This window comes from Misgurnus anguillicaudatus, chromosome 21 (genome assembly GCF_027580225.2).
Source record: "Misgurnus anguillicaudatus chromosome 21, ASM2758022v2, whole genome shotgun sequence".
NCBI classification, from domain to species: domain Eukaryota; kingdom Metazoa; phylum Chordata; class Actinopteri; order Cypriniformes; family Cobitidae; genus Misgurnus; species Misgurnus anguillicaudatus.
Window position 1 is genome coordinate 61,028,098 of NC_073357.2, and position 12,173 is coordinate 61,040,270.

General features: G+C 38.8%; 1 protein-coding gene across 3 annotated transcripts in view; it reads left to right on the forward strand.

Moving 5' to 3' along the window:
* The first annotated feature begins 208 nt into the window (after positions 1 to 208).
* The window catches only part of LOC129453284 (macrophage mannose receptor 1), a 218,648-nt gene continuing 206,683 nt past the window's right edge, over positions 209 to 12,173 (forward strand). For 2 of the 3 annotated variants that reach the window (XM_073859579.1, XM_073859580.1), the window contains exons 1-4: positions 209 to 440; positions 1,058 to 1,459; positions 3,216 to 3,389; positions 4,096 to 4,281. In XM_073859579.1, coding sequence (XP_073715680.1) covers positions 374 to 440; positions 1,058 to 1,459; positions 3,216 to 3,389; positions 4,096 to 4,281 — 829 coding nt within the window. In that variant the 5' untranslated portion in view covers positions 209 to 373. The remainder of the gene's footprint in view (positions 441 to 1,057; positions 1,460 to 3,215; positions 3,390 to 4,095; positions 4,282 to 12,173) is intronic. The other variant, XM_073859581.1, reaches the window with a different exon arrangement.

The following is a 12,173-nucleotide window of genomic DNA, read 5'->3' on the forward strand; positions in this document are numbered from 1 at the left end:
CATCGCTATAAGAAGATCAGTAACAACCTAAAACTGAGTAACAGTACAGTGGCCAGGGTCATACAGAGGTTTTCCAAGACTGTTGGAAAACAGGACACACAAGAGAGACTTCACTCAAAACAGGACACACAAGGGTCGAGCAAAAAGGCTGAGTCCTTGTGCTGTCCGCCAGGTGCAGAAGCCGGCTTCAAAAACAGAGGCATGAGTGCTGCCAACATTGCTCTAGAGGTTGCATAAAATATATTATTTCTAAACCCACTTCATCTTGACCACATGACAGGATAGAAACTTTTACAAGAGTGTATATAAGTGTCTTACTCTTCAAACGTACTCGGCAAACACAACTGAATTTCTTCACGTTGACAGTTCAGATATGAAGATGCTTCAAGTGTTTGTTTTGATTTCTTTATGTGTTGCAGTACAGCCGTCCAGTCAAACAGGTACAGTACGCTGGTTTAATTTTTATGTTATGATTACCGGGAGTTATTTTTATGTATAATACTGGACATTAAACATTTTAATTATCTTCATTTTTGCACTTTAAAATGACAAATATTTGGTCTTTTTGAGCATCATTCTGAACCAAAAAAAGAGAAGATATAAATAATATAGGGTTACACTATATTTTGTTAGTCCACTTTAAACATTCTACTAACTATAAATAACTTTGCAACTATACATCAACTAACTGTCATTAGAGTATTAGTAGACTGGAAGGGTTAGGGTTAGGGAAGAGGTTTGGGTAAGTGGAATAAGTTTACATGCACCTTCAAAGATACTTATAGACAGTTGAATGTCTGTTGAAATATCATCGCAATAAAGTGTTAGTAGATATTAAGCAGACAGTTTACTTATTCTCTAAAGATAGGTAGTTGATAAGTAGTTGCAAAGTTACTTATAATTACTGTAGTAAAATGTCTAAAGTGGACTATCGAAATAAAGTGTTACCTAATATAGATGCTTCATGAGTTCTGCATGTCAGTGACACTCTTAAAAAAACCTTGATAGTCAGTGTTATATTATTTTTCTGTGACATTGTCTGATTTTTTTTCTTTAGACGACAACTCTTTTCTCATCTACAATGAGGATCACAACAGATGTGTGAATGTCATTAATGCTGATGTTGTATATATGGCACCGTGTGATGTATCTTCTGATGCTCAGCGTTTCCGATGGGTTTCTTCTTCAAGAATTATCAGCGTCTCTCTTAAACTCTGTTTGGGAGCTCAAAGCGTTAAAGACTTTGAGAAAGTGATCCTTCTGCCCTGTAAAGAGCTCAGCCCGCTACAGTCCTGGGAATGTAAGAGTGAGACCTTGTTTGGCTTAAAGGAAAAACTGTTATATCTGAACTACGGCCATCGAGGGGACCAAAATATGATGCTGTATATTGCAAGTGGATCTTGGAGTCACTGGCAGATTTATGGGGAAAAATACGATCTGTGTTTTCATGAATATCAAGGTAAATCTGCCATTTTGATAGATGCATACCCATTTTGGAAGGTTACTATAAAAGAACTAAAAGTAGATGTTATGATAACTAACTATGAAATTGTTAACTACTCATCTCCAGTAAAACATTTGGACCCACACCACTGAATTTAGATTGCTCCTGATATTAAACATTTGATTCATAAATTATTTTGTAGATGAAATATGCTTTTTCATTTTTAAAGCTATTTTTGGGACATTTTCACCTTTAATTGAGTGAAAGTATTGTAAAGTGGAGAAAGGGTAACAGGACCAGCAAAGAATGTGGGTTCGCTAAAAATGCATCTGACTTGTCAGAGCCCTGCCCGCTACACTAATTTCTTTACAAATTTTAAATTCAATAATTATTATTTTTGTAATGAGTTGGATAGTCATAGTAGTGATAGTGATGTATGAACAACCAACAAGTGTCCATCATACATGAGAACTCCTTCAATAATAAAAAAAAACTCCAATTCAATCTCAATCCAGCCATTTGCGTTAGTTGTTTTCACACTTTTAAAGGTGCAGCGTGGTTTATAAAGACCTTACACAATGAACAGTTATGTGTTTATTACCTTTGAATGAGCCGTTTTTATCTCCATACACCGTGGGTCCCCTTATATGGAAGTCGCCATTTTGTGCCGCAGTAGCTCTAAAGGACCAACATGATCTAACAAAGTTCCGTGAGATAGTCCCGGAATTTTGTGCTCATTTTTCCGTGGCATTCTCACGGATCTCCGCATTTTCCCGTGGCCCTGTTACGGACTGTCTTTTTGCGTGGCATTCTCACGGAGTGGTTACCCAACTGCTTTTTCCTACTTTCAAACCATTTTCGCTTCGGTTTAGGGTTAGATTTGGTGTTTGCGTTAGTATGTCACTTTAAATATTGGTTTATACTATTTTTTCTGATTTATTCTTTTATATTTTCTAAACTTTAAACAATTGTTGCCTGGCGTTGGGGTTAGAGTTGGGTTTGGGTAGGGATGTCATTTCATGTAAATCTAACCCTAAACCGAAGCAAAAATTGTAAGAAAATAGGACAAAACAGTTGAGTAACCAATCCGTGAGAATGCCACGGAAAAAGAAAGTCCGTAGCAGGGCCACGGAAAAATGCGGAGATCCGTGAGAATGCCACGGAAAAATGAGCACAAAATTCCGTGACTATGCCACGGAAATTCGTGAGATCAGGTTGAAAGGACAATCTGCTCTACAAAGCACTTTTTGTCACTACTGTATTTTGTCTTAGACAACATTATGTTTGTCTTGTGCCAGCTACCGTAGCTTCACTATGCATTTCGGTGAACGGTGGATTGAGCCATTTGTTGCACAACACAATCTTACTGCTAGATGCCGCTAAAATCTACACACTGCACCTTTAAAAGTAAAGGTGTTTACGATGCCATAGAATAACGTTTGGTCTAAATGGTTCTGTAAAGAAGCTTTAATATCTGACGGACCTTTCTGTATACATAAGGTTCTTTGTAGTAAACAAAGGGATCTTAAGATTATAAAAAGGTATAAGAGAAATAATACTTTGAAGAGCCGTTGCCTACACGTTTCTTTGAGGAACCAAAAATGGTTATTCTATGGCATTGCTGTAAACAACATTTCAAGCTCCTTTATATTTAACAGTGTATACATTAAACATCAATTTGTAACCTCAGACGATTAATATTGTTTATTGTAGATCGTTCTCTGCTTCATATTACAAATTCTATTTCTTTTGTGTTTTGTTTATCTTGTAGAGATTTATACTCTGGGTGGGAATGCATTTGGAAAGCCATGTCAGTTTCCCTTTAAGTTTAATGACAAGTGGTACGCTGAGTGCATCACGGAGGGAAGATCAGATGGCAAACTGTGGTGTTCAACTGAGACAGATTATGATACAGAGATGAAGTGGGGCTTCTGTCCAACCAAAAGTAAGACTGCACAACCCAAGACTTTAGGATAAATCAAATTCTATTACTTAACAATACGGTAAACATGAAAATAAGTTACAACAAATGACTTGTACTGTAGTAATAAAATGCAAGACCTGTTGGACACTGACCTACTGTACTGACACACACACACACACGCATGCACGCACGCACGCACGCACACACACACACACACACACACACACACACACACACACACGCATGCACGCACGCACGCACACACACACACACACACACAAAAGAGAGAGCCCATATACAGTCAATGTTATAGACCCCTTCAATGTTTGTAAACATCAAACGCCTAGGTCAGGTGCGCATGCAGCATGGGGTCAGAAAAATGGCATGGCTGAACTTAACTGAAATGAAGTGAGCACTACAAACACAAGCTTCTTTGATCTTTGCATTGTCCCAGTCTGCACATTTAATTGCTTGAAGCCACAGATGTCATCTATTTTTTTTTTATGGATGAGATCCTGCAGGAATCCTGAAAAACGTAACTGCAGAACTGGTGCGATTTTCACAGCCCACAAAAAGTAGGTGACAATGCTCTTTGGATTCCACCGAACAATACGCAACTCAACTTGATGGAACAACCTTTCTGACCCCTTTCTGCGCAGGCTGAACCGCGAATTCTCCTGTGACGTGAGACGTGAAGGGGTCTATATGTTTCTCTCTCTCTCTTTAGCAGGTAAAGATCAGCCTAACTTCTGTCCAGTGGCATGGGTGCCGTACGCCGGTCACTGTTATTATCTGCAGCGCACTAAGAAGACGTGGAGTGATGCTTTGGCCGCGTGTCACAGAGAAGGATCAGATCTTGCCAGCATACACAACATTGAAGAACACAGTTTCATCATATCAAAGACTGGATACAGTACGTCTGTACAACTACATTGTTTTAGTAACACACAAAGAGCGAGCAAAAAAAAAAAAAAAATGGTGGAGCTGCAGCATTTTTTGGATAGAAAGCACAATTATGTTCATATTTCCAAACCAGTGCTTGGAATTAACTTGGAAATTTTCTAACATGGAAATAAGAATATTAATGCCAGATTTACGGCCAGATTTAGCGCAATTCCAAAAAGGAGTAGTAATATCTGCAGGTTATTTACTAAAAAAAGTGCAAATAAAATAACCAACCCATTCTCACCAAAAAGCGTACAAATGACACGCAGTGTGATTATCGTGCAAAAATCGGAATTTGGCGTATCTATTGCACGATAATCACACTGCGTGTCATTTGTACGCATCTTGGTGAGAACGGGTTAAAATAACACAGGCACAACAGCTGATTTCCATAAAGACCAACAATTTACTAAGAGCAACACAAATTAGTTCAGGGTCGCAAATAAGCAGAGCTGATGAGTTGTAGGTGATCTACTAACACCTGATGTGCACCACAGACATCCAACACAATCTTACGGCAAGTCATGTTATAGTAACAAAATATTTGATGAATTTGTTTGTGTTCATGATTAATTTATTTTTTTCATGCCATTGAGCACGAATGTCCTTTTCGTGTCAGTCAACATGAATTTCTATAAATAGTTTTTCGTGTTCATGGTATGACTTTCTTTTTCGTGTCATTTTATGTATTGGTTACCTCATTGTTTTTCCTATTTTTAAATCATTGCCGCTTGGGGTTGGGGTTAGATTTGGGGTTTGGGTTAGGATGTAATTTTATGTATTGGTTTCTACATGTTTTCTTTCCAATTTTAAAACTATTTTCGCTTGGGGTTAGAGTTGGGGTTTGGTTGTCTGAACAAAAAGTAATTCTAACCCCAAGCGACATTGGTAAAAAATAGAAAAAAACAATGAGAAATAAATACATAAAATGACACAAAAAAGAGAGTCATGCCACAAACACGAAAAACTATTTATAGAAATTCGTGTTGACTGACACGAAAAAGACATTTGTGCTCAATGGCACGAAAAAATGAGGAAAATCGTGTCCATAAACATATAAATTAATAAATAAATTAATCAAATATTTTGTGACTATAACACGACTTGCTGTGACATTGGGTTGGGACTTCACATTGACAAACTGGAGGACAAAAATGGTTTACAAGAGGTTTGGAAACATCTGAAAATTGTGTGACGACTTCTAGTGACTCCTCTTTAATTTCCTAAAGCAAATAAAAAAATATAGCTGCAAGCAGCGATACCGGGGTCAAGCCAAACATGGCAAAAAATGATTCATACGTGATGACTGTCATGATTTAAGATCTAAGTTTGCATTAGTTTTATGAATAAAATTGCAATTTTTTGTATCTTGAGACCACTAGGTGGCGCGGTGCAGAAACAATAGATGGTGCCTCAGGTCATGACTGTGATGACACATACCAAATTTAGTGTAAATACGATAAAGCAATACAGAGATATAGCCTTAAATGACTTGACCACTAGGGGGCACTAACCAAACAATAAATTGTGACTCAGGTCTTGATTGTGATGACACCCACCAAATTTGGTGTAAATACAATAAAGAGATGCAGAGATATAGCCTTAAATGACTTGACCACTAGGGGGCACTAACCAAACAATAAATTGTGACTCAGGTCTTGATTGTGATGACACCCACCAAATTTGGTGTAAATACAATAAAGAGATGCAGAGATATAGCCTTAAATGACTTGACCACTAGGGGGCACTGACCAAAAAATAAAGTGTGACTCAGGTCTTGATTGTGATGACACCCACCAAATTTGGTGTAAATACGATAAAGAGATGCAGAGATATAGCTTCAAATCTCTTGACCACTAGGGGGCACCGAAAAGTTTACAAGTCCTCCCAGAACATGTAGGTAATGAACCATACCAAGTTTCATAACAATACACAGTTGCGTTTCTGAAATACTTGAACTTAAAGAAAAATTCAAAATGGCCGACACACAAAATGGCCGACCAAAAACCATTTGGTATCGTTTGACTCGCCATGCCTCACGAAATCTAACAAGACCAGTCTCATAATTTTACATTCAAATTTGCAGTAGTTATAAGCAAAAATAGACATTTTTTATATCTCGTGACCAGTAGGGGGCAGTGTGACGAAATGGTGCATGCACCCTCAGGTCATGACTGTAATGACATATACCAAGTTTCGTGTCGATACAATAAAGTTTTGCGAAGATACGGCCTCACGTCCGTTTTGGCGTGCTCGCCGCCATATATGTTGTCAATTTATACGAGAACGCATTGGTCTATAAAAAAGCTTTTGATAACTTTTTGTCTGTGGTGTCTCTAGATGCTACATACCAAAGGACATGCAAATCGGACGGACGGTCTAGGAGGAGTTCGAAAAAGTAGGTTTTACGGAAAATTCAAAATGGCGGAAAGATGTGCATGACACAAATGACATCAACATGTGCAATTGAATCATCATGAGCCAAGGATTCAGAGGAAACAAGAATTTATTTTCTAGGACTCACGGGTCAGAAGTTGTGAGCATGAACATTAGTGGATTTTTGGACTGTTGGTGGCGCTAGAGGGTTTGAGTCAGACACACCAATGTTGCTATAGTAACTTCTGAGACTGTCCTCTACATGTGTGCCAAATTTCATAACTTTCCTACGTACGGTTCTATGGGCTGCCATTGACTTCAATGGCGGAAGAGGAAACATAATAATAATAATAATAATAATAATAATAAATATAGCTGCAAGCAGCGATACCGGGGTCAAGCCAAACATGGCAAAAAATGAATCATACGTGATGAATGCCATGAACTAATGACACCCACCAAATTTGGTGTAAATACAATAAAGGAACACAGAGATATAGCCTCAAATGTCTTGACCACTAGGGGGCACTGGCTAAAACAATAGATGGTGACTCGGAACAATACTGTAATAACACCCACCAAATTTGGTGTAAATACGATGAAGAGATTCAGAGATATAGCCTCAAATCTTTTTGACCACTAGGGGGCACCAAAAAGTTTACAAGTGCTTTCAGAACATGTTGCTGATGAACCATACCAAGTTTCATAACAATACGGAATTGCGTTTCTGAAATACTTGAACTTAGAGAAAAAATCAAAATGGCCGACACCCAAAATGGCCGACCAAAAACCATTTTGTATCGTTTGAATTGACATGCTTCAGAAAATCTAACAAAAGCACTCTCATAATTTTACACACATGCTTGCAGAAGTTATAAGCAAAAGTTGACAATTTTCATATCTCGTGACCACTAGGGGGCACTGTGACGAAACGGTGCATGCACCCTTACGTCATCACTGTTATGACATATACCAAGTCTCAAATCAATACGCAAAAGTTTTGCGAAGATACAGGCTCAAACACATTTTGGCGTGCTCGCCCTCGCATTCTTTGATGCGTTATACGACAACGGATAGGTCTACCGAAAAGCTTTTGATAACTTTTTGTCTGGAGTGTCTCTAGATGATGCATACCAAAAATCAAGCCAATCACACGAGCACTCTAGGAGGAGTTCGAAAAAGTAGGTGTTCAATATAATTCAAAATGGCCGACAGGAAGTAGGTTTGACTCAGACATATTTGGTACAGTCTGACTCAGCATGAGCCAAGGAATCAAAAGAGTGAAGTCTTATGTCATAGTGGCAATTTAATCAAATGATATATAGATTTTAAACAATTTATTTACATATCCTGACCACTAGGTGGCGCTGTCCTAAAGATTTATAGGTGCGCTCAGAACATGTCACTGATGAACCATGCCAAATTTCGTAGCAATACGCCATTCTGTTTGTGAAATACTGAACTTAATGAGAAAATTCAAAATGGCCGACACCCAAAATGGCCGACCGAAAACCGTTTGATATCGTTTGACTCTGCATACCTCAAGGAATCTAACAAGACCACCTTCATGATTTTAGACTCAAGTTTGAAGTAGTTATAAGCGAAAATAGGCATTTTTCGAATCTCGTGACCACTAGGTGGCGCTGTGACGAAACATTGCAGGCACCCTCAGGTCATGACTGTTATGACATATACCAAGTTTCGTGTCGATACAATACAGTTTTGCGAAGATACGGCCTCACGTCCGTTTTGGCGTGCTCGCCGCCATATATGTTGTCAATTTATACGAGAACGCATTGGTCTATCAAAAAGCTTTTGATAACTTTTTGTCTGGGGTGTCTCTAGATGCTACATACCAAAGGACATGCAAATCGGACGGACGGTCTAGGAGGAGTTCGAAAAAGTAGGTTTTACGGAAAATTCAAAATGGCGGAAAGATGTGCATGACACAAATGACATCAACATGTGCAATTGAATCATCATGAGCCAAGGATTCAGAGGAAACAAGAATTTATTTTCTAGGACTCATGGGTCAGAAGTTGTGAGCATGAACATAAGTGGATATTTGGACTGTTGGTGGCGCTAGAGGGTTTGAGTCAGACACACCAATGTTGCTATAGTAACTTCTGAGACTGTCCTTTACATGTGTGCCAAATTTCATAACTTTCCTACGTACGGTTCTATGGGCTGCCATTGACTTCAATGGCGGAAGAGGAAACATAATAATAATAATAATAATAAATATAGCTGCAAGCAGCGATACCGGGGTCAAGCCAAACATGGCAAAAAATGATTCATACGTGATGACTTTCATGATTTAAGATCTAAGTTTGCATTAGTTTTAGGAAAAAAATAGCAATTTTTTGTATCTTGAGACCACTAGTTGGCGCTGTGCCGAAACAATAGATGGTGCCTCAGGTCATGACTGTGATGACACATACCAAATTTACTGGTAATACGATAAAGCGATACGGAGATATAGCCTTAAATGACTTGACCACTAGGAGGCACTGACCAAACAATAAATTGTGACTCAGGTCTTGATTGTGATGACACACACCAAATTTGGTGTAAATACGATAAAGAGATGCAGAGATATAGCTTCAAATCTCTTGACCACAAGGGGGCGCCAAAAAGTTTACAAGTCCTCTCAGAACATGTTGCTGATGAACCATACCAAGTTTCATAACAATACGCAATTGCTTTTCTGAAATACTTGAACTTAAAGAAAAAATTCAAAATGGCCGACACACAAAATGGCCGACCAAAAACCATTTGGTATCGTTTGACTCGGCATGCTTCACGAAATCTAACAAGACTAGTCTCATAATTTTACATTCAAGTTTGCAGTAGTTATAAGCAAAAATACATATTTTATATCTCGTGACCAGTAGGGGGCAGTGTGACGAAATGGTGCATGCACCCTCAGGTCATCACTATTATGACATATACCAAGTCTCATATTAGTACGCAAAAGTATTGGGAAGATACAGGCTCAAACACATTTTTGCGTGCTCGCCCTCGCATTCTTTGATGCGTTATACGACAACGGATAGGTCTACCGAAAAGCTTTTGATAACTTTTTGTCTGGAGTGTCTCTAGATGATGCATACCAAAAATCAAGCCAATCACACGAGCACTCTAGGAGGAGTTCGAAAAAGTAGGTGTTCAATATAATTCAAAATGGCCGACAGGAAGTAGGTTTGACTCAGACATATTTGGTACAGTCTGACTCAGCATGAGCCAAGGAATCAATAGAGTGAAGTCTCATGTCATAGTGGCAATTTAATCAAATGATATAAAGATTTGAAACAATTTCTTTACATGTCCTGACCACTAGGTGGCGCCGTTCTAAAGATTTATAGGTGCGCTCAGAACATGTCACTGATGAACCATGCCAAATTTTGTAGCGATAGGCCATTCTGTTTGTGAAATACTGAACTTAATGAGAAAATTCAAAATGGCCGACACCCAAAATGGCCGACCGAAAACAGTTTGGCATCGTTTGACTCGGCATGCCTCAAGGAATCTAACATGACCACCTTCATGATTTTAGACTCAAGTTTGAAGTAGTTATAAGCGAAAATAGGCATTTTTCGAATTTCGTGACCACTAGGTGGCGCTGTGACGAAACGTTGCAGACACCCTCAGGTCATGACTGTAATGACATATACCAAGTTTCGTGTCGATACAATAAAGTTTTGCGAAGATACGGCCTTACGTCCATTTTGGCGTGCTCGCCGCCTTGTATGTTGTCACTGTATACGAGAACGCATTGGTCTATCAAAAAGCTTTTGATAACTTTTTGTCTGGGGTGTCTCTAGATGCTATATACCAAAGGACATGCAAATCGGACGAACGCTCTAGGAGGAGTTCGAAAAAGTAGGTTTTACGGAAAATTCAAAATGGCGGAAAGATTTGCATGACACAAATGTCATCAATGTGTGCATTTGAATCATCATGAGCAAAGGATTCAGAGGAAACAAGAATTTAGTTTCTAGGACTCACGGGTCAGAAGTTATGAGCATGAACATAAGTGGATTTTTGGACTGTTGGTGGCGCTAGAGGGTTTGAGTCAGACACACCAATGTTGCTATAGTAACTTTTGAGACTGTCCTCTACATGTGTGCCAAATTTCATAACTTTCCTACGTACGGTTCTATGGGCTGCCATTGACTTCAATGGCGGAAGAGGAAACATAATAATAAATATAGCTGCAAGCAGCGATACCGGGGTCAAGCCGAACATAGCAAAAAATGATTCATACGTGATGACTGTCATGATTTAAGATCTAAGTTTGCATTAGTTTTAGAAAAAAAATAGCAATTTTTTGTATCTTGAGACCACTAGGTGGCGCTCTGCCGAAACAATAGATGGTGCCTCAGGTCATGACTGTGATGACACATACCAAATTTAGTGTAAATACGATAAAGCGATACGGAGAAATAGCCTTAAATGACTTGACCACTAGGGGGCACTGACCAAACAATAAATTGTGACTCAGGTCTTGATTGTGATGACACCCACCAAATTTGGTGTAAATACGATAAAGAGATGCAGAGATATAGCTTCAAATCTCTTGACCACTAGGGGGCGCCGAAAAGTTTACAAGTCCTCCCAGAACATGTTGCTGATGAATCATACCAAGTTTCATAACAATACGCAATTGCGTTTCTGAAATACTTGAACTTAAAGAAAAAATTCAAAATGCCCGACACACAAAATGGCTGACCAAAAACCATTTGGTATCGTTTGACTCGGCATGCCTCACGAAATCTAACAAGACCAGTCTCATAATTTTACATTCAAGATTGCAGTAGTTATAAGCAAAAATAGACATTTTTTATATCTCGTGACCAGTAGGGGGCAGTGTGACGAAATGGTGCATGCACCCTCAGGTCATTGCTGTTATGACATTTACCAAGTCTCATATTAATACACAAAAGTTTTGCGAAGATACAGGCTCAAACACATTTTGGCGTGCTCGCCCTCGCATTCTTTGATGCGTTATACGACAACGGATAGGTCTACCGAAAAGCTTTTGATAACTTTTTGTCTAGAGTGTCTCTAGATGATGCATACCAAAAATCAAGCCAATCACACGAGCGCTCTAGGAGGAGTTCGAAAAAGTAGGTGTTCAATATAATTCAAAATGGCCGACAGGAAGTAGGTTTGACTCAGACATATTTGGTACAGTCGGACTCAGCATGAGCCAAGGAATCAAAAGAGTGAAGTCTTATGTCATAGTGGCAATTTAATCAAATGATATAAAGATTTTAAACAATTTATTTACATATCCTGACCACTAGGTGGCGCTGTCTTAAAGATTTATAGGTGCGCTCAGAACATGTCACTGATGAACCATGCCAAATTTCGTAGCGATAGGCCATTCTGTTTGTGAAATACTGAACTTAATGAGAAAATTCAAAATGGCCGACACCCAAAATGGCCGACCGAAAACCGTTTGGCATGGTTTGACTCGGC